This window comes from Rhinoraja longicauda, chromosome 8 (assembly GCF_053455715.1).
Source record: "Rhinoraja longicauda isolate Sanriku21f chromosome 8, sRhiLon1.1, whole genome shotgun sequence".
Classification (NCBI taxonomy): Eukaryota; Metazoa; Chordata; class Chondrichthyes; order Rajiformes; family Arhynchobatidae; genus Rhinoraja; species Rhinoraja longicauda.
In genome coordinates this window covers 61,321,579-61,345,072 of record NC_135960.1, presented here as the reverse complement: position 1 = coordinate 61,345,072, position 23,494 = coordinate 61,321,579, and the positions used below count along the sequence as shown (strand labels likewise).

The following is a 23,494-nucleotide window of genomic DNA, read 5'->3' as shown; positions in this document are numbered from 1 at the left end:
AACATATAAATTTGATGTACTTTTGAGTTTGGAGATTCTACCAAGAGGGTTTCCAAGAGAATGTCTGTTTCTCAATGAATAAAGACTTTTATATCAACCAGCTTCAGCCTCCCAGTCACAATATCATAACTACAGGGCACTGCAGGTGACCAGTGCTCCTGACTAAAGCGGGGAAGAACAAAATAAATTACGTACTATTCCTGTGTTAGAACATTTGAATTTGTACAGCAGGACTCCAGCCCAAGGCGGATTATGTTTGCATAGCAACATCGACAACAATTAACATGAACTACCTTCTGATAGATGAGCATAAGATTACATTAAGTTATGATTATTGTTATCTTATGCTTAAATTAAGGTGAGCATGTCAATTGATCAAGTATGTTTCAAATCTGAGCCAGATTCTCTCTGTAACACAAACATTATATTAAAGGTAACCAAGGAATGTCGAGGCTGGAATTGGAATGAATCTGACAGCTTCTAACTGAGACATTTTAACTTGATCAATTCAGCTGTCATTTTTAATATTAATTTTTAATATTAATCTTTGGATACAATTTATACTCAACTCATAATGAGCATCCTGACTTGACCATTAACTGAAAACCAAAATGTGAATTTTATAACAGAGGCAGAGTCCTGTATACTGTTTAGTTTCTGGCTTGGAATTCATATTCTAGAAAATATATATACCCCACGAACTGAAATTGACCATTCATCATGTTAATGGCTACATGGTACTTGAATATATCTTGGATATAAAATGTATCTCCATTGTCTAGCCCTTCACTTTTGTTTAAACAAACATTGTGAATCTGACTATGATGTGATACTTTGGGTTTTTGTTTTATTGCTGAGTCGTGTCAAGTCCAAACTTGATGCACAAGCCATAGTCTAAGTACATTTTACCGACTTAAGATATGGTTTCTTCATAATGGAATGTCATTTACAAATGGTCACTGCTATCAGGGGTTCATAGTGGAAAAGAGGTTCATAATGATGTCCAGATGCTTGCGACACCTGTAAGCCACCAAGCCTCCCTTGTTGGCCCATCTGTCCACTCCTGTGGCACCATTTACTGGCGTGTTATAGATCAGTTCAGGAAGTTCGTCCACAATACCTTCGTTTTTTCTTTTCAAGCATTCTCGAAAGTCCACCATGCCTCCTCCCAGGGACTTCAGGATGGCGTGTGGTGCACAGCAGTCCCATTTGAAGGTGGTATCCTCAGACAGGAGGTAGACACTGACAAAGCCTTGCACGGCACAGAGGCTCTTGTAGCCAGCACCTGCAGCGTGGTACAATCGAACCACTGACAACGCTGACTTGATGGCATCGCATTCATTTGTACTAATGACTGCTGACAAGTCATTGTCTCCCTCTTGCATCTCCTGCTTCTGCCTTGAGTCTTCCTCACACAGATCCTCCGCCGCTGCGTTTGCATCATTTTGGAGTGAACATATGTTGATGTCATTGTACGAAAGCCCCCAGAAATACTGTCCACTCCACCTGGGAAGGAAGAAAGAAAACAGGGATATTGAATGATTTTGTTTTAATCATTGGGTGAAAGGGGAAAAGTGCTTGGAAAAGGAAGGACGACGGGACTCATTTTCTGGAGCCTACGCCATGAGATAATTGGAAATTAAAGTCAGAATAGGCTGCACGCACTCTCAAGACTGCCGTGCCATTCAGTAAGATCACGGTTGATCATAATGAATCATCAACCTCTTTTTCTAGCCAGTCTCCCCAAACACTTGATTTTCCCGTAATACAAAACTGGAATCAATTCTTCCTACCAATCAGATCATGGCTGATCTGTAACTTAAACCTCTTTTGTCCACCTTATTCATAATTATATTTGCCGAGCAACAAAAGTAACAAAATTGTTCAAATGTGGTAGGTAGGTTTATAAGCTAATAGGTTTGGTGAAATAGTCAATTGTCCCCAGTGTGTTCAGGGATCGCTGGTCGGCGCGGACTCGGTGGGCCAAAGGGCCTGTTTCCGCGCTGTATCTCTAAACTAAACCAAAAGACTACACATCCACTTCTTCCACTGTAATAATATTCAGAGTTGATTTCACATCATCCACTGATACAGCTCTTATAAAGTATATTGTGGCGCCTTCACGCCCACGTTCGTTTTGCATACAGCCTGTCACCGCTGGCGACTTGCCAGCAGCCTCACGAGGAGGTCCAGCCACAGGAGCTCAATAACAACTCCAAGGTCAGACGCACTAATTGGCCTTATCTGCACACGGTTATGATTGGTTAGAATGTAGGTAAAAGGGGCTTCTGGAATAAACGTGGCAGAAGGTGTCTGGCTAAGCTAAGTGTCCTTTGCTTTCTGTCATGGGATTCAGTAGATCCTACAACAACATCAATTCAAAGCATTTGAAAGGGATAAGTACTTAGTATTTTTCTTTGGATAGGTATTCCCTCCCTAAATAATGACTTGCATATACATATTCAATTGGGCCTTGGATAACATCCCAGGTTGTTTTATAGAGGACAGAATCAGAAAGAAAATCAAATCAGGAGGAATGCCCAAAATATTGGTCCAGGATAGGGTGAACAAAGGTCAGACAAGTATTTTACAGCATTAGACCCATCCACCTGTAGGCTCTGCCTCTTAAAGCAGTGATAATGAACGAGGTTGAGCGGGGTGTTGGGAGGCTGTGATATCGAAAGGGTTCACTTTGATTGTATCTTATCGCAACCTTTTTTAAAAAGTCTGCATCTATTTATTAATTAAAGAGTTTACAAAAGACCATTTTGGCATGTATGTTGAAAACCATCTATGTTTTTAATCATTGCACATGCGTTGGGATGATTCCTGTTGATGATAACATCAAAGGGACTGTAATGGTTGGCACGGTGGCGCAGCGGTAGAGGTGCTGCCTTACAGCACCAAATACCCGGGTTCAATCCTGACTATATCCTGTCTGTATGTGGTTTGTATGTTCTCCCCGTGACCACGTGGGTTTTCACGGGGTACTCCGGTTTCTTCCCACACTCCAAAGACATACAGGTTTGTAGGCTAATTGGCTTGGTATAATTGTAAATTGTCCCTGGTGTGTAGGATAGTGTTAGTGTATGGGGATCGCTGGTCGACACGGACTTAGTGGGCCGATGGGCCTGTTTCCATGCCGTATCTCTAAACCAAACTAAACTACACTAAACTAATTTGAACATCTTTATGTGGGTACAAAACCATCAGATTCTGGTAAATATATTGCTTCTTTGTACAAAATGGAGGAGTAATTTGAATAACTCTTTCTTAGTCTTGTGTAAGACTAAAATTTTTATGTGGTAACAGGAAAATCAGCTCCTTGCAACAGTAGAGAAATTGAAACTAGCAATGATAGATTCAAATTTTAATATTTTTTCATGAACAATAGGTTTTTGACTTTGTACATGCAGATATAAGATTTACAGTACAGTCTGTGCAGATAAACAATCAGGTGCTCATTACACATTATTTCAACTCGTCCTAGATTGTTGATAACTGGGAATACTTTAGTGCACTATAGATTTATCTTCAGTGGTAAGACAATAAAAATACTCGCCTGCTTCCTCCCACACTCCAAAGAAGTCCAGGTTTGTAGGTTAATTGGCTGTGGTATAATGGTAAATCGTCCCGAGTGTGTGTAGGATAGTGTTAGTGCGCGAGGATCGCTGGTCAGAATCAGTGGGCCGAAGAGCCTGTTTCTGCACTGTATCTCTAAACCACACTAAACTAAACTATTCTTGGCATAGGTCAATTCTGATCCTGCCTCCCTACAGCTATAAGGAATTCAACTTTAAAGATTAGACATTTAAGGAAAGGACTGGTGTCTCCTCTCATGTTAAACTTGGTGGAAATATTATACAGTGGCATTAACGGAGTGCACTGGGTGAGGATAGACAAGGCAATGGAATCTCATGTCCAACTTTCTAAAGCGTGAAGGAAATCCAAATCGTTGCACCTCATACTGACTTCCCTGCATTGGTGCCTGTTGTTGAAGGCAGTTATTGTGAATGCTCAACTCATAATTTGAAGACCAAGCAGTAAATGAATGCTAATAATTTTACAAGAGCACCATCTACTGGCCTTACCACAGGCTAGCTTTGAGGACTTGGATTTTTTTCTGTTGCTTTCAATTCTTAAGTATTTCAGATTTCACAAATTTCCTCACCTTCCTTGTGAGCCTTTCACTCTTGTCTTCACGCTGCTATATTCTGCAATGTCCCATTTTGAATGTTTGATGCTATTTCAGATGGTATTTGATTGAGCAAAGGCCGAGGGAGGCAAAGATTCTCCGACGTATGGTCCAGGAGAAGGGAAGAGAAGATGTACAGAAGGACTGGAGGATTGGAGGGGGGTGGGGGGGGGGGGGGGGGGGGGGGTGGCTGTAGGCAGCTGAGATATCTGAACTTATGGGGTTCAACCTCTTGCAGTTTTGGATTTGAGAGTGGAGTGCTGTGGGATGTAAAAAGGGATGATGTTGCAGCACAGTTCTTAAAGCCCTACCCAATGCAATCTGTAAAAAGCTGATCATTTTCTGCTTGGCCTTTTGGTTCCATTTCTCAGGCATTTGACACGGACGCCCACAGACACTGCTGGATAAGTGCAGCGGCATCAAACGACACACAAACTTTGCATTGATGTGGCTTGTGTGAAGTTCTACAGCTCATACCAGACACGTGAAAGGCATGAGCCTTGAATGCTGGTGCGGTTCTTACCAAGAGCTCTAAGCTATGTGTCAGCATCGATCAACGGGTTTCACCCACGCAGGCTGCTGCCAAAGAGTCAGACGCAAACATCTTCCTCCCAGTCTGTGCTTTCTTCAGGTTTTCATGCTTAGTGGTCATCATTATCCTGTCGAAGGTAGACACAAAATGCTGGAGTAACTCAGTGGGTCAGGCAGCATCTCAGGAGAGAAGGAGTGGGTGACGTTCGGGTCCAGATCCTTCTTCAGACCATTCTTCTTGAGTATGAAGAAGGGTCTCGACCTGAACGTCACCCATTCCTTCTCTTCTGAGATGCTGCCTGACCCGCTGAGTTACTCCAGCATTTTGTGTCTTCCTTCAATTTGAACCAGCATCTGCAGTTACTTTCCCACGCATCATTATCCTGATATTGGGACCAGTGGGCATTGTAATAATTTGTCGTGGGCTCTTTCTTTACATTTTAGTGTGCACATCACAACTCATAGTGTCATACAGCTCAGAAGCAGGACCTTCAGTCCCACGCCTAGACCAGTCGATTTTTATTACCTTCCAGATTAATGCAAAATTTAGTTATGGGGACAGAAACAAAGTAACAATGAGATAGTCAACCTAGATTTGACAATGAAGAATAAGATTGGTTAAGCAGCTTGAAATGTAGAGACACAAAGGCATTAGGTCATTTGGTCGTTCACGACTGCTCTACCATTTAATACAATCAGAGCCAATTCTCTCTTTCATTCTATTTTCCTGCTTGCTCTCTATACGCATTGATGCCTTTTGGATCCAGATATTTATTTATCTCCTTCTTAAATATATTCAGTGACTTGGCCTCTGATGCCTAAGTGGTGGAGAATTTCACCGGTTCACCATCTTCTGAGTGAACAAATTTCCCCTCATCTCAGTCCTAAATATCTGAACCAGATGAACCAGGTTAATGTTGCAAACTTCAGTGAGAGAGTAATGTTAATTCTACTGCTTCCACAGGTGACTATCAAGATCAGATCTACCATCTTCTTCCTCCTCCACACCCTACAATCCCCCACCACACTTCCCTTAATTTGCCATCAATGGAAAGCAAAATGGCTGGCTGGTCAGCTCCCAGTCACTGGAACTGAGTTATAATGGCCCTCGTATCCCGAGCCAATATTCAGATCCTCCTTAGGTTATGACATGGTTCCATTCCTCAGAAAAGTTCATAATGAGAAGAGTTTGCAAGTCGGAAATGCAGCTGCTCGGCCATGTGTTTACATTTCTTTTCAGAATGGCAGGCAGTGACTAGTGGGATGCCGCAAGGCTCGGTGCTGGGACCCCAGTTGCTTACAATATATATTAACGATTTAGACGAGGGAATTAAATGTAACATCTCTAAGTTTGCAGATGACACAAAGCTGGGTGGCAGTGTGAGCTATGGGGCTGCAGGGTGACTTGGGTAGGTTAGGTGAGTGGGCAGAAGCATGGCAGATGCAGTATAATGTGGATACATGTGAGGTTATCCATTTTGGGGACAAGAACAGGAAAGCAGATTATTATCTGAATGGTGTCAAATTAGGAGAAGGGGAGGTGCAACGAGACTTAGATGTGCTTGTACATCAGCCACTGAAAGTAAGCATGCAGGTACAGCAGGCAGTGAAAAAAAGTTGGTCTTCATTGTGAGAGGATTTGAGTTTAGAAGCAAGGAGGTCCTACTGCAGTTGTACGGGGCCCTGGTGAGACTGCACCTGGAGTATTGTGTGCAGTTTTGGTCTCCTAATTTGAGGAAGGACATTATTGCTATTAAGGAAGTGCAGCGTAGGTTCACCAGGTTAATTCCTGGGATGGTGGGACTGACGTATGATGAAAGAATGGGTCAAATGGGCTTGTATTCATTGGAATTTAGAAGGATGAGAGGGGATCTTATAGAAACATATAATATTCTAAGAGGATTGGACAGGATAAATGCAGGAAAAATGTTCCCGATGTTGGGCGAGACCAGAACCAGGTGTCTAAGTTTAAGAATAAGGGGTAGGCCATTTAGGACTGAGATGAGAAAAAACTTTTTCACCCAGAGAGTTGTGAATCTGTGGAATTCTCTGCCACAGAAGGCAGTGGAGGCCAATTCACTGGATGTTTTCAAGAGAGAGTTAGATTTAGCGCTTGGGGCTAAGGGAATCAGGGGATATGGGGAAAAATCTGGAACGGGGTACTGATTTAGGATGATCAGCCATGATCACATTGAATGGCGGTGCTGGCTCAAAGGGCCAAATGGCCTACTCCTGCACCTATTTTCTATGTTTCTATGTTTCTAAAACATAGGCCTGCCAAGGACAACGTGTAGTTGAACCAGAAAATTGAACGCAACTGTTCAGATATTGACACAATCTGAGCTCCTACATGGCTGAAGATGGCTGCAGCCACTCAACAGTCAACAAATCCATCCCACCGCTCCACCAATTGCTCGTTCCTATGTGCGGGCTGTACAAAAGTCGGAGTTTCATAACCTGGTGAGGACTTGTACTGAGCAATTGAGAAAATCACACACAATCTTTCTTCCTCTCATTTGTTGATATCCAGCTTGTTACTTGTTTTCATCCATGTATATATGTCACAATTTACTTTAGAGAAACAACGAGGAAACAGGCCCTTCGGCCCACCGAGTCCGGGCCGACCAGCGATCCCTGTACACAAACACTATCCTACACACTAGGGAGAATTTACAATCTTTATCGAAGCCAATTAACCTACAAACCTGTACATCTTTGGAGTGGGGAATGAAACCAGAACACCCGGGGGAAAACCCACGTGGTCATGGGAAGAAGGTAAACACTGTGTACCGGCAGCACCCATAGTCAGGATTGAACCCGGGTCTCTGGCGCCATAAGGCAGCAACTCTACCGCTGCGCCACTGTGCCGCCCCATTAATTAAAAAAACCATTGTAAAAACAGTGTTTGCTATCAGCGTTGATATGCCAGTGCACTGCAGGGTTAATATATAACAGCAGATTTCACCTGCTTACCTGAGACTGCATGGGTCATGGGTTACAAATGGCTGGTTGATGACACCCATTATGGGCAGCCCAGAACTTCTGTCGTACACTCCGATTAGAATGGTCACACACTGAAGGCCTTTGGAGTATACTCCGTCCTTTGACTTCTCATCAGCGATTCCTTTTATGTACTGAAATGTCGAGTCTGAAGAGACAAGAAAATGTTTGCATGCAAAAGAATTAGCTTTTATCTTCAAATATGCTGGAAGGTAAAGTGAATAATCAAATAGTATAAGAAAATAACTGCAGATGCTGGTACAAATCGAAGGTATTTATTCACAAAATGCTGGAGTAACTCAGCAGGCCAGGCAGCATCTCGGGAGAGAAGGAATGGGGACGTTTCGGGTCGAGACCCTTCTTCAGACTGAACAATCAAAGATCTGCTAAAGCTGTAAATTGGAAATAAAAGTAGAAACTGTGATGTGCGGTAGGAATGGCAATTAAGACACTGGTCTGTTCCTCCTGCAGGATGTGGGAAGTCAGGGAAGCCTCTGGTGTCCATGAGGACGACACCTGTGGGAAGTGCATCCAACTGCAGATCCTGACTGACCACATGAGGGAACCGGAGCTACAGCTTGACAACCTCAGGATCGTCTGGGAGAATGAGAGTATCACAGATCGGAGTGGAAATGAAGCAGTCACACCCGAGGTAGATGCAGAAAGTTGATGGGAAAGTAGTAAGAAACTTAGTAAAGAAACTAAAGTAAGAGACAGCTGCATGGATAGGACTGGTTTAGAGGGATATGGGCCAAACGTCGGCAGGTGGGACTAGTGTAGATGGGACATGATGGCCGGTGTGTGCAAGTTGGGCCGAAGGGCCTGTTTCCACGCTGCATCACTCTATGACTCTATGGGTGACCACCAGGAAAGGGAGTAGGAATAGAGTGCAGGAATGCCGTGTGGCAATTCCTCTTGAAAACAAATATAGCCTTTGGGATACTGTGGTGGGGATGACTGTTGACTTTTCAGAGAAGAGCAGCAGCAGGAGTCAGGCCTGTTGCACCAGGCCCGGTCCTGAAGCACAGCGAGACGGGGTGAAATCAGGTGCGGCCATAGTGAAAGGAGACTCATTGGTTCGGGGGATAGATGTCAAATTCTGTGGTCGCAAATGGAACTCCAGGGTGACGTGCTGTCTCCCTTGTGCCAGGGTCAAGGATGTCTCAGAGCGTCTGCAGAACATTCTCGTGGGGAAAGGTCAACAGCTAGAAGTTAGCATAAATGACATGGACAGGAAAATGGATGATATCCTGCAGAGTGAATATAGGGAGTTGGGCAAGAGGTTAAAAGGGCAGGATGGGAAGGGTAGTGATCTCCAGATTACTCCTAGTATAAGAAAATAACTGCAGATGCTGGTACAAATCGAAGGTATTTATTCACAAAATGCTGGAGTAACTCAGCAGGTCAGGCAGCATCTCAGGAGAGAAGGAATGGGTGACGTTTCGAGTCGAGACCCTTCTTCAGACTGATTACTCCTGGTGCCATGTGCTCATGACGGTAAGAATAGGAAGAGAGGACAGATGAATGCATGGATGAGGATTGGTACAAGGGATAAGAATTCATATTCTTGGATTATGGGGATCTCTTCTGGAGCAAAGGTGACCTGTACTAGAAGGACAGGTTGCACTGTTGGGCGGTTTGTTGATGCTACTTGGGTGGGGTTACACTAGATTAACAGGGGGGTGGGTTCCAATGCAGTCATGAGGCAGGTGGGAGGGTGGAAGTCAGCACAGAAGGTAATGAAAGCTAGTGCAGTAAACAGGATAGGCAGGAGCAGGACAGTGAACAAGGAAAGATGGTTGAATTAAATTGCATCTATTTCAATGCCAGAGGCCTGACAGTTAAGGTTTTCTGAACTTAGGGAGTAGATAGGTACAATACGTGAGATTGGTACATTACAGCCATTACACAAACCTGGCTCAGGGAGGTGACAGCTTAATGTTCAGGGTAGAAGTGTTTCAGGGGAGATAGTGGTGGGGGTAAAATAGGAGGAGTTCCTTCATTGAAGATGGGGGAGGTCAAAGGCTGATTGTTCTATGTGTTCCTCTCTGCTGTCAGCTCAGTGACATTGCCCTTGCTCGGATCCGCCCTTATGTATTTGATTGTAGCTAATGATTGCAATTGCTTGATTTAACTCAGTTACCCTCTTTTACATTAGTTTGGTTTATTTTAGTTTACTGTTACGTGCATCAAGGTAAAGTGAAAAGCTATTTTTGTGCGCTATCCACTTAGTGGAAAGACTGCACATGATTACAACCAAGGCGTCCACAGTGTACCGATACAGGTTAAAGGGTAGGCAGTGCAAGATAAAGTCCAGTAAAGTCTGAATTAAGATAGTCCAAGGGTCTCCAATGAGGTAGATGGCAGGTCAGGACCATTCTCTTGTTGGTGATAGGATGGTTCAGTTGCTTGATAACTGCTGGGAAAAACTGTCCCTGAATCTGGACGTGTGCAGTTTTGCACTTGCCGGATGGGAGAGAGGAGAAGAGGGAGTGTCCGGGGTGAGACTTGTCCTTGATTATGCTGGTCTCACCATTTGAAGACATTGCCTACACTGCGTTACGCATGATGCTATCACCCTGCTTTATCTCTGCATCGATGTTCATCATGCTGTGTTTGCATTGCCTGAAATCTGGTTCTGAATGAGCCAAAATTCCTGTCAGTTAAACACTGGGAACACTAGGTCTGTTGGCTCGGATGTCCTCCCTGCGTAGGTCACCGATTTCTTCACCATCCCCACCCACCCGTGTTTAGTGTGTTAGTATCCTCCTTGACTTTGAGCTGACTTTTGATCCTACAATCACCCCCTGACATAGACTGCCTTCTCCTATCTCTATACGATTGCTCATCTCCACCTCTGCTTCCACCATTGGCTGCAGAAACCCTCAAACAATCCTGTTTGACGCTTAAGTTGTTGGAACTGATAGAAGAGTTCCAAGCCTTCACCGCCCTCTCTCAGCCAGCATCAGTAGCATCACTGTCTTTCAGTTTCTCTGTTACCAGCCCATTGTGGACCTTTCCTTTATTCTCCCCGCAAACTCTTTTCTAACTTTTCCTAGCACTGCTTACAAGTTATCAAGGCAGAACATTAAATCTGCTTCTCTCTCCACAGACCACTGAGTACCTCCAGCATTTCCTGTTGTCAGAGTCCTGAGTATGCTTGGAACTGCAAAGTGCTGTGGGATTCTGAAGATTATGTTTTCTCTGGAGACAATGTAAGTGCTCAGAGAGGTAATTACAAAATTCTTGGCATCTTCCAAAGCATTGCATACAAATTGCATTTCCTTACAAAACAATACCGACATTCTGAATTATCATGTCCTAAGAATGTGCTCATCTTACTTAAGCTAGACGTGGACCAAACTTCACCGTCAGAATCCTGTGCCACACTCTAATAACCCATCCCAGTTCGTTTATGTAACTGATGGTGGGAGTACACTGCAGAGATGGGTATCTAGCCATGAAAACAAGCACCGTGCACATTACAGTTACATGCTCAAGGGCTGCTATGTGGCTAAAGTAAGAGCTCCTTGTCTTCGAGACAAGAGTCCTTCCACTAAAGATGGACACAAAATGCTGGAGTAACTCAGCGGGTCAGGCAGCATCTCTGGAAAGAGGGAATTTTCAGGTTGTGACCCTACTTCTCGACCCAAAACGTCACCCATTCCTTCTCTCCAGAGAAGCTGCCCGTCTCGTTTTGACACCTTCCCGTTCATTATCGCTGTCTCCCTCTCCCCTGACTTTCAGTCTGAAGAAGAGTCTCAACCCAAAACGTCACCCATTCCTTCTCTCCAGAGATGTTGCCTGTCCCGCTGAGTTACTCCAGCATTTTCTGTCTATCTTTGATGTAAACCAGCATCTGCAGTTCCTTCCAACACAGTCCTTCCATTAAGTCACTCGGACAAGGGAAAGCAAAATATATAAACCAGACAGTTAGGGGCGGCACAGTGGCTGAGCGGTAGAGCTGCTGCCTTACAGTGCCAGAGATCCCGGGTTCGATACTGACTACGAGTGCCGTCTGTACAGAGCTTGTACGTTCTCCCTGTGACTGCATGGGTTTTCTCCGGGTGCTCCGGATTCCTCCCACATTTCAAAGACAGTGGGTTTTCTAAGTTAAATGGCTTCTGTAAATTACCGCTGGTGTGTAGGATAGGGTTCAGGTGATCGTTGGTCGGCGTGGACTCGGTGGGTTGAAGTGCCTGTTTTTGCACTTTAGCTCTAAACTATAGTAAACAGCTGAAAGCGGTTATAATGGGCTAGCATGGTCGTCTTCTGTTCGGGTCCGTATCCTAGGAATAGGCTGGGTGACAACCGAGAATAGTTTGGTGACTACTGGAGAAACAGTTGACGGCACGGAAAGACGGCACCCGGGACAGGATGGGTTGGCAGCCCCAGTCTGTGTCTTTTGTGAGAAAGTAACCCAATAAGCTACGGAAAGGCCTTATGCCATCAGGCAAGAATGAAATGCTCGGAGAAGGAGAAAGAGGTGCAGTGCACAGGCCTTGAACCTGGTGAGACACAGGAGGAGCTCGGCCAGGACTCACCCCACAGAGCCCAGCCCCTCCATGCACCAGGGTCTCCCAACCCCTGCAGAGTAGTTATTAAGAGGGCTGATCCGTGGGCGGTTGCTGCTGGGATGCAAGTCGGGGTCTGATCAACCCCGGCTGGGTCGCCTGGGCGAGGGTGTCTGATGTTGTGAGACCCGAAACACCACGTGACCCCAGGTCATATCACTGAGGATGTGTCCCAGCGCACCGAGAGGATGTAACTTTCACATCTTCCTTTGACTTGGATAGATTAGGAGAGTGGGCAAATGCACGGCAGATGCAATATAATGTGGATAAATGTGAGGTTATCCACTTTGGTGGCAAGAACAGGAAAGCAGAGTATTACCTGAATGGTGGCCAATTAGGAAAAGGGGAGGTGCAACGTGACCTGGGTGTCATGGTGCACCAGTCATTGAAAGCAAGCGTGCAGGTGCAGCAGGCAGTGAAGAAAGCGAATGGTATGTTGGCATTCATAGCAAGAGGATTTGAGTATAGGAGCAGGGAGGTTCTGCTGCAGTTGTACAGGGCCTTGGTGAGACCGCACCTGGAGTATTGTGTACAGTTTTGGTCTCCTAATCTGAGGAAAGACATTCTAGCCTTAGAGGGAGTACAGAGAAGGTTCACCAGATTGATCCCTGGGATGGCAGGACTTTCATATGAAGAAAGACTGGATAGACTAGGGTTATACTCGCTGGAATTTAGAAGACTGAGGGGGGATCTTATGGAAACATATAAAATTCTCAAGGGGTTGGAGAGGCTAGATGCGGGAAGATTGTTCCCGATGTTGGGGAAGTCCAGAACCAGGGGTCACAGCTTAAGGATAAGGGGGAAGTCTTTTAGGACCGAGATGAGAAAACATTTCTTCACACAGAGAGTTGTGAGTCTGTGGAATTCTCTGCCACAGAAGGTAGTTGAGGCCAGTTCATTGGCTATATTTAAGAGGGAGTTAGATGTGGCCCTTTTTGCTAAAGGGACCAGGGGGTATGGAGAGAAGGCAGGTACAGGTTACTGAGCTGGATGATCAGCCATGATCATATTGAATGGCGGTGCAGGCTTGAAGGGCCGAATGGCCTACTCCTGCACCTATTTTCTATGTTTCTATGTCACAGCTTCCTTTGTCCCACCCCCCTGACATCAGTCTGAAGAAGGGTCTCGACCCGAAACGTCACCCATTCCTTCTCTCCTGAGATGCTGCCTGACCTGCTGAGTCACTCCAGCATTTTGTGAATAAATACCTTCGATTTGTACCAGTTATTTTCTTATACTATCTTTCACATAATGGATATTCCATGGGCAAAGTGGGCAGTGCCCTTTGTGTATGGTTGCATCATGTATGACAAGATACTGAAAGCCAAATGTTGACAATAAAGTGATTTAACACTTTGTATTTTTGGTGGGATGCCCCCCTCCGTATAAGGAATGCCCATTGCTCTATTATAGTCGAGATTGCAGTCACAGCTAGGTCTGTATATTTTGAGAAGCAGTAATGATGTATGGGTGCGAGATGATTGCATTCGTTTGCATAGCAGCACCATTAGCTCAGAGGATTAGTTTATTTTCAGTCCCTTCTGTTAATACTCTGCTGAAGTCTGGAATTTCTCCAGTCAGAGCACCGATGGGGACATGAGGCAATTCAAACTATGCTCCTTCAGTGGCGTGGAACATGTTCAGGATGTGTGGATTAAAATTCCTCACTCATAGACCTTTCAGCATGTGAGGTGCCCGTAGTATTTTAACACACTGCCTGGATATAGCGGCAGGGACTTCACTACTGAGAAGCTTATCTCCACTACAGTTGTTGAATGATTTATCTGTATTGATCTGACAGTATCATCTCCTGGTGTTATTATATTGTACCTCAGAAATCAATCTGTCTTTAGGTTTAGTCCACATGGACTGTTGCCAAAATCCTATCGAGGACCAGGATTTTAGGTTTATTATTGCCACGTAGATCGAGGTGCAGTGAAAAGTTTTGATTTGCTTGCTATCAAATCAGATACTATACATAAATGCAACCATGTCAGATTCAAGAACAATATATAGACCAAAGTGCAAGGTCCAGAGTGCAGAATATAGTTTTGAGCATTGTAGCGCATCAGTTCCATAGACCAAGTCCAATATCTGCAATGGGGTAGAGATGGATCAGACAGTACCCTGGCAATGGAAGGACTGTTCAGAAGACTGATAAAAGAGGGGAAGATGCTGTTCCTGAGTCCAGTGGTGTGTGCTTTCAGGCTTCTGTAAATTCTGCCCAGTTTTTGACCAGTATTGGAGTCAGCATCTTGGAAAAGAGAGTTTCCCCCAAAAGGTTGTAGTTGGATTCTTCATAAAATTATGATTCATTGATTCTGGCAACGTTAAAGATAGATTTGGAGTTTAGTTAATCCCATCAAATATTATACTGATACGAATAAGATCTGAGGATAGGACTTTAAAAAACCCAGCATTTGGTAAACCCGGACCAGGCCACTTTTATGATGTGAAGGTTTGCTGTCGTTTGAAGTTAAATTGTCAGGTCTGCAGCACCTTGCGTGCATCAGTGTTTTGGAGATGCTTCATGTCTTGCCCAGACTTCAGAGAAGCAGAGAATGAGAGAGAGTTCTGAGATTTCTCTGTTTAACCTCCAATAGGTCGGTGGCAAGATTATCACCACAATCTCACTGTGAAACACAGCTAAGTTCCTGAAACAAATTATAGTAAAAATGACACCACAGGTTGCACAAGCTAGCTGTGGTTCTTATATGGTCCCAGAAGCTGGCTATTTGTGCCCACTACTCCCTCCAGGTAATATAAATCACAGGATGCATCCCACGAAGACCATGCTGTCAACTTAAATGACCCATTTTATATGCGCTTGATGGAGATAGACAATAGACAATAGAATATAGGTGCAGGAGAAGGCCATTCGGCCCTTCGAGCCAGCACCGCCATTCAATGTGATCATGGCTGATCATTCTCAATCAGTACCCCGTTCCTGCCTTCTCCCCATACCCCCTGACTCCGCTATCCTTAAGAGCTCTATCTAGCTCTCTCTTGAATGTATTCAGAGAATTGGCCTCCACTGCCCTCTGAGGCAGAGAATTCCACAGATTCACAACTCTCTGACTAAAAAAGTTTTTCCTCATCTCTGTTCTAAATGGCCTACCCCTTATTCTTAAACTGTGGCCCCTGGTTCTGGACTCCCCCAACATTGGGAACATGTTTCCTGCCTCTAACGTGTCCAACCCCTTAATAATTTTATACGTTTCGATAAGATCCCCTCTCATCCTTCTAAATGCCTTCTCCCCATAGATGCATTAGATCTCAGCTTAAAACAAGGACATAGCATTTGCCTTCACAGACGGAGGCTTTGAGTATATGAGTTGGGACGTCTTGCTACTTCTCCACAAAGCATTGGTGAAACCACTTTTGGTACATTATGCATAGTTCTGATCGCCACACGACAGGATGTGGTAACAGCACAGAATGTGCAGGAGAGATTTGTCAGGATCTTGACTGGAATGGAGGGCAGTAGTTATAAGGAAAGCTGGCAGAGGTGGTAGTTGAGGCAGGGACTATCCCAACATTTAACGATGCAGTTTGACCAGGGCCGTCTTAACGCATGGGCCTGATGGGCACTTGCCCGGGGCCCCACGAGCATAGGGGCCCCATGCTGATCTGTGTATGTTAAGTGACTTGCAATAAATAAATACTACTTTAAAAATGTAGGTTCAATAAGTGCTTTTTTCGCAACATTTTCAGTCCCTAAGTGTTTTTTCGCAACATTTTCCATCCCTAAGTGCTTCTCACAGCGATCTGTTTCGCAACAATTAGCTCCCTAAGTGCTTTGCTTTTCCATCCCTAAGTGCTTCTCACAGCGATCTGTAAGTGCTTTTCGCAACAATGTAGCACCCTGTCCATTGCTAAGTGCTTTTCGGTAAGTGCTTTTCGCCGGCACGACAGGGGGGGGGGGGGGGGCTGGTAGTGAAAGGGGGGTGGGGGAGAGTAACGGTGGGGGCGACGTTATCGACCATTTACATTTTTATTCCTGTGAGTAGTTGTCGTAGGGGCCCCAGTACACTGCTTTGCCCGGGGCCCATAATGCTGTAAAGACGGCCCTGAGTTACACAGGTACATGGGTAGAACAGGTTTGGAGGGATATGGTCCAAATTTGAGGAAGGATATTCTTGCTATTGAGGGCGTGCAGCGTAGGTTTACTAGGTTAATTCCCGGAATGGCGGGACTATCATATGTTGAAAGACTGGAGCAATTAGGCTTGTATACACTGGAATTTAGAAGGATGAGAGGAGATCTTATCGAAACGTATAAGATTATTAAGGGGTTGGACACGTTAGAGGCAGGAAACATGTTCCCAATGTTGGGGGAGTCCAGAACCAGGGGCCACATTTTAAGAATAAGGGGTAGGCCATTTAGAACTGAGATGAGGAAAAACTTTTTCAGTCAGAGAGTTGTGAATCTGTGGAATTCTCTGCCTCAGAAGGCAGTGGAGGCCAATGCTCTGAATGCATTCAAGAGAGAGCTGGATAGAGCTCTTAAGGATAGCGGTCAGGGGGTATGGGGTGAATGCAGGAACGGGGTACTGATTGAGAATGATCAGCCATGATCACATTGAATGGCGGTGCTGGCTCGAAGGGTCGAATGGCCTCCTCCTGCACCTATTGTCTATTGTCTACTGTCTATTGTCTAAATGCAGGCAGGTGGGATTAGTGTAGATGGGACATGTTGGTCAGTGAGGCAAGTTGGGCCGAAGGGCCTGTTTCCACACTGTATCACTCCATGCTCTATGACTCTATGAGAGGATTAACATGAGAGAGTATTTTTTTTTTTTAAAGGAAATTGTAGTGTCACGTTTTTCACACAAAGGAATAGTTTGTCTGGACCGAGCTGTTAAACGAGGTGGTTGAGGCAGGTACAATTGCAACATTTAAAAGACATTTGAACAGGTACTTAGAAAGGCAAGGCCTGGAGGGATATGGGCATAATACAGGCGGATGAGATTAGCATTGATGGTCATGAGAGTCGGAGTGGATGGAAGTGCTGGTTTTCATGCTGTATCATCTTCTGTGCTACAACTTCTGTGCCGGTTTTCATTGTCCGAATGGACGGTGAAAGTACGTTTTTTTCATTCGTAATGATCATTTCTCAATAGAAGTTTCAATGTGAGAACTATTATTGGTTCATTGTTACCAGTGTTGCCAGATCAAACCTGAACAAAGGTATATAAAGGGCCAAAGACACCCACAGGCAACGGGTGGAAGACCACTTCAACACCACAGACACCAGAAGCATGTGGCAGGGTGTCAGGGACATCACTGGCTACAAGAGCAGCCCTGCCTGCCCCCACAGCGATATCACACTAACCAACGAGCTAAACACCTTCTTTGCCCGCTTCGAAACTGGCAACACCACCTTGAGTGGAAGAACCCCAGCCGAGGCGGAGGGACAGGTCTTGCAACTGAGCACACAGGAGGTACAACGCGCTCTGCAAAGGGTCAACCCACGCAAGGCTGCAGGCCCGGATGGAGTTCAAGGAAGGGTACTGAAGGACTGTGGTGAACAGCTGGTTGATGTATTCACCAGGATCTTTAACCTGTCGTTATCTCTGGCTACGGTCCCCAAGTGCCTGAAGTCGGCTATCATAGTGCCGGTGCCGAGAAAAGCAAAGATCACCAACCTGAACGACTACCGTCCGGTTGTCCTAACTCCTACAGTCACGAAGTGCTTTGAAAGGCTGGTCCTCTCACACATCAAATCCAGCATCCCTGACTCACTGGATCCACATCAATTTGCATACAGGGCAAACAGATCCACAGAGGACACCATCTCTCTGGCTCTTCACACTGTCCTGACTCACCTGGAGAGACAGGGCACATACGTGAGGATGCTACTCATTGACTATAGCTCTGCCTTCAACACGGTCATCCCCACCAAGCTCATCACCAAACTCCACCAGCTAGGCCTCAGCTCGTCATTATGCGACTGGATCCTGGACTTCCTGCTGGAGCGACCACAGGCAGTGAGAATGGGCCCGCACCTGTCCTCCACTATCACCCTGAGTACCGGCACACCACAGGGCTGTGTTCTGAGCCCCATGCTCTACTCCCTATTCACATACGACTGTGTTCCTGCATTCGACACCAACACCATTGTCAAGTTTGCAGACGACACAACGGTGATGAAACAAACTACAGAGCGGAGGTGCAGAACCTGGCGGACTGGTGCTCTGATAACAACCTGTCCCTGAATACCACCAAGACCAAGGAGCTGATCATCAACTTCCGTAGGTCATACAACGGGGAATACGTCCCGATCTTTATCAACGGGGACAGTGTGGAGAGAGTGTCCAGCTTCAGGTTTCTGGGCACTCACATTTCGGAGGACCTAACATGGTCCAATAACACTGCTGCGCTGGTCAAGAAGGCACAGCAACGACTGTTCTACCTAAGAACACTGAAAAAGTCTGGTCTACCCCAACAGCTGCTGACGACATTCTACCGCTGCACCATAGAGAGCATCCTAACGCATGGCATCCCTGTATTGTACCTCAGCTGCACGGAGGCAGAGAGGAAAGCTCTTCAGCGGGTAGTCCATAGAGCTCAGAGGACCATCGGAACACAGCTACCAGCCTTGGAGGGCATCTACAACACACGATGCCTCAGAAAAGCCACCAGCATCCACAAAGACTCTTCACACCCCTGCAACAGTCTGTTTGAACTTCTACCATCGGGCAGACGATACAAGGCCTTCTACGCCCGCACCTCCAGACTCAGGAACAGCTTCATCCCCAGGGCCATAGCTGCCAAGAACCAGTCTTGCTGAGCCGGATGGTCACATCGCACAGTGAACCAGCACAGATCTACTTGCACTTTATTTTGTTTTAAATATATTTTGTTCCAATTTGTTTCATTGGGTTGTTTAAATTAATACTGACTAGCTAATTAATTTATTGCACCGTATGGGAGGCGCATTCCCAATCTCGTTGTACCCCTGTACAATGACAATAAAGATATATTGTATTGTATTGTATTGTATTGTATTGTCTTGTATTATATAGCACATGAACAGGTTCTTCGGCCCACAATGTCTGTGCTGAATATGATGCTGAGGTAAACAAATTCCATCTGCTGACACACAATCCATTTCCCTCCATTTCCTACATATCCAGGTGCCGGTCTAAAAGCCTCTTAAATGTCACGATACTTGGCAAGAATCAGCTAATAGCAAAAAAATTAAAGTTGGACTCCAGAACAATGCTTTTAAAATTCTAACCATATTCTAATCAATGTCAAAGTATATCAGTCTCGCACTGATTTAAAAATACATTGCTCCAGCAAAATAAATGACAAAGAGATACAATGATGGTGGTTTATACAAAAAAGACACAAAGTGCTGGAGTGACTCAGCATGTCAGGCTGCATCTCTGTAGAACATGGATAGGTGGCATTTCGGGTCAGGACCCTTCTTTAGACTGATCCGCTGAATACTCAGCACTTTGTGCTTTTTCAAAATAAATAACTATGCTGCCTTTATATCGTACCTTCAATAGCAGAATGTCTCGAGGTATTGCTGAGAAATATCATCAAACAAAATGTGCCTATTTAATAATGAGTTTCGTTTAGGATTTAGGAAACATTAAAGTTAAACTTAAGATTTTTTTCTGGAAGGTGACCATGATCTTGAATGTTTTGAACTTTGCTGCCAAAAGATTACAGCATCCAAACAAAGACAGTAAAAGCTGCCCCTTACATATGAATATTTTTTTATATATGACACACTAACGTGGATTCTAAATTTGAACTGTGCTTTTCTGAGCCACACAGAACAGCCAATTTTCACTGCAATGCTCTGAGACAATGGAGCAGCTGTGTCTCATGACGATCATTGATAGCACAGTTACGCAGTCTGTACCAAAGCTGTCACAGTTCAAAACAAACGAGAAAGCAAAGAGACCATCATTGGAACAGTTCTGGTGGGCTGCCCAAAGCAATCATAATGTTTTTTCTATTGAAGCTATTTCAAGTCAGTATATGTAATGAATTAGCGACGATACTACTGTGACGAGAGACATGTTTAGGTTGTTTCCTCTCAGTGATTAAAACAAATGAGCAAAATAATTAAAATTTGCTTTAGATTCAGAATATCTACATTTAGATTACAATCTTGCCCTTGACAAATATTAGTTTTCCCAAGGAGGTTTCGAATAAGTTTAGATAACATTCTTTAAAATTGTGGTGTGAGAGGCATCGTGTCATTTTCCTGTATTTATATTTACACATTCTTCTATGGAAATAAACCACTAACTAAAATAAAAACTCACAATTTTAAGCAACAGAATCACCAAAGTGGGCTAATTGCTTGAATGAACAGATTTCAAAGCATTTAATTTTATTAAAAGTGGAATTCTTAATCAGTCCACAGTCAGATATGACAGTATGGCTGACATTATTTTGAAAGAAGTGCTTGATTAGTTAAAATAGATGGTGTTGACATTCACAGAAAGCTCACAGGAAGTGGCCCTCAAATGTTTTAAAAAAAAATCATAGTACCTTTGCCCTAAATAAAATGGTGCGATTTCAAGTCTGAGCAGATTAGTACTGAAACAACAATCGCTTGTGACGTATACTTTACCTCAGTGCTGTTTATGTTATGCCAGGATAAAATTGGTGGTGCATCACAGCGTTGACATAAATCTTTAGCTTTAAAAATATTAACTAAATTCTGATACTTGTGAAAGAGTCTCTCATTGATTTAACAAGGGGTATGGGGAGAAGGCAGGAACGGGCTACTGATTGAGAATGATCAGCCATGATCACATTGAATGGTGGTGCTGGCTCAAAGGGCCGAATGGCCTACTCCTGCACCTATTGTCTATTGCCTATTGTCTATTGTCCATGCCAGATAAATAATAAGTTGTATTTATGTGGCAGCTTCAACAGTAAAATGTCTAAAGGCATTGCACAGGAGCTTTATCAAACAAAATGTGAGCCTTGAGTCCCATCAGAAGTCATTGGAGCAAAAGACCAGAAAATGGTCAGAACAATTCAATTCATGCATTGAAGATAGACACAGAAAGCTGGAGTAACTCAGCGAGTCAGGCAGTATCTCTGTAGAAAAGGAATAGGTGACGTTTCGGGTCGAGACCCTTCTTCAGACCAGGTTTCAGGTCGAGACCCTTCTTCAGACCTGTCATTGTCGAGAGGCCAGAGTTATAGCTGCACAGATATTTCAGGGGCTTACAGAGACGGAGGAAGTTGCTGAGGTAGGGATGGTGACGCCATGGAGCGATTTGGAAACAGTGACGTATTTTTTGTAATTATGCCAGTGCTTGTTTAATGGGAGCCAAATTAGATCAGATGTGACAGATCAAAGGCATTTGCTACGAGTCTGGATAAGCCAGAGAGGTTTCAATGACCTCAATTCTACGGAAAGGAGAATGAGGGAGCCGGGCCAAAAGTAGATAAGAACAGTCAACAGTGGCAGGAGGAGCAACACGCGATCATTCAGAAGAAAATGTAGACTAGATATGACAATATGACACCAAGGTTGCGACCAATGCTGCTTGGTTTCCAAATAAACTTCTCTGAAGATAAAAACAAGGGAAATGCATTGTAGTTAGCAACTTGCTAAGAAAACAAAGGACCTGAATGGTAGCCCAGAGATTTGAGTGTACAGTGCCAATACTTTAACAATAACTGACCCCTTGAACCTGTTATGATGAGGAGGAAACACATGATTACACTTCTGCCACACTGACAAAGCACACATCTCATACTGGGACATGTAAATAAAGTGGGTGACACAAAGAATGGCTAAGATGAGGCAGTCAGTACCTTAAAAGAAAGCTGACTCCAACTTATTCCACTCTTTATGTCGAAAGGAACTGCAGATGCTGGTTTACACTGAAGATGGGTATAAAATGCTGGAGTAACTCGGCGGGACAGGCAGCATCTCTGGATAGAAGGATTGGGTGATGATTCGGGTCAAGACCCTGAGTCTGAAGAAAGGTCTTGACCTGAAACGTCACCCATTCCTTTGATCCAGAAATGCTGCCTGTCCCGCTGAGTTACTTCAGCATTTTGTGACTTTCTTATCCCATTCTTCCCCAATCTCGATTTAGCTACCGATCGGCACCCAATCCAACCTCCTAATCTGGTCATCCAACACTTCCTCTGTTGCCTGGCGGCAGCTGCCAAGGTCAAAATGCCTCATCCTTCAAACACATATTAGGTCATAAGGTTATAAGTTTAATGGGGTTTAATGGGCCTTTCTGCCCATCAAGTCTACTCCAATATTCAATCATGGCTGATCTATCTTCCCCTCTTAACCGTTTTCTCCTGCCTTCTCCCCACAACGTCTGACACCTTTACAGCTAATCCTAATGGATTATAAGGCCAATGTTAATAAAATCACCAACTCCCCCAATGAGCCTGCTTTTAGTTGCCTCAAGCCAAAACGTATGGGTATAACTTTAAAAATATAAGCACAGACAACACCCTTCATACTCTGGCGCCAACGTGTATTAACATGTTGAAAGGAGGTCCTGGAATTTATATAGAGCCTTTGATGTTGAAGAGTGTTCAATAGTGTTTCTCAGATTTGTAACCAAACAAAAATTAATGCTGGAGTAAAGAATAGGAAGTGAGTGAACAAAGTGAATTACTTGGAAGACACATACTTTCTTTAAAAAATGCAGCTGAGTGACAAATTGCAAGAAGCTAATTTGCAAATCAAGCAAATAACCACATTGGTACAAGTACAAATTGTACCAAACTGCAAGTGCAGGTTCCTATTGTGGTTACAGATGCATGGAGGTTGTTTTTGAAGAGTTTTGTTTGGGTAAATTGTTCCAAATTAAAACCAAGCCTACTGCATCAATTGGTGTTCATTTGAGCTTTTTTTTAATAAGTAACAGTTCAATAATATTTAATCATTCAAAATATTCAATAGACAAAAGATAGACACAAAAAGCTGGAGTAACTCAGCGGGGCAGGTAGCATCTCTGGAGAGAAGAAATGGTTGATGTTTTGGGTCGAGACCCTTCTTCAGACAATGTACTGTACACTTTATGCAATAATTTTGCCTTCCTTTTGAGTGGCTGAATGGTTGAGTTTGCATATGGTATTCGCATATTCTTTAGTATTTGCACTTCAGCTTTCCCAACTTGCTAATCAACTAAACTCATAAAGCCATGTGTAGATAGGAACTGCAGATGTTGTATTTT

The 23,494-nt window shown here is 44.2% G+C and overlaps 1 protein-coding gene across 1 annotated transcript in view; it reads right to left on the bottom strand.

Annotated features, from left to right (window-relative positions):
• Positions 1-557: 557 nt before the first annotated feature.
• LOC144596033 (inositol polyphosphate 1-phosphatase-like) overlaps positions 558-23,494 on the bottom strand; it is a 59,518-nt gene continuing 36,581 nt past the window's right edge. The window contains exons 5-6 of the mRNA XM_078404112.1: positions 7,700-7,874; positions 558-1,506 (exon numbers count right to left, since the gene is read on the bottom strand). Of these exons, the coding sequence (XP_078260238.1) occupies positions 966-1,506; positions 7,700-7,874 (716 nt within the window). The 3' untranslated portion in view covers positions 558-965. The remainder of the gene's footprint in view (positions 1,507-7,699; positions 7,875-23,494) is intronic.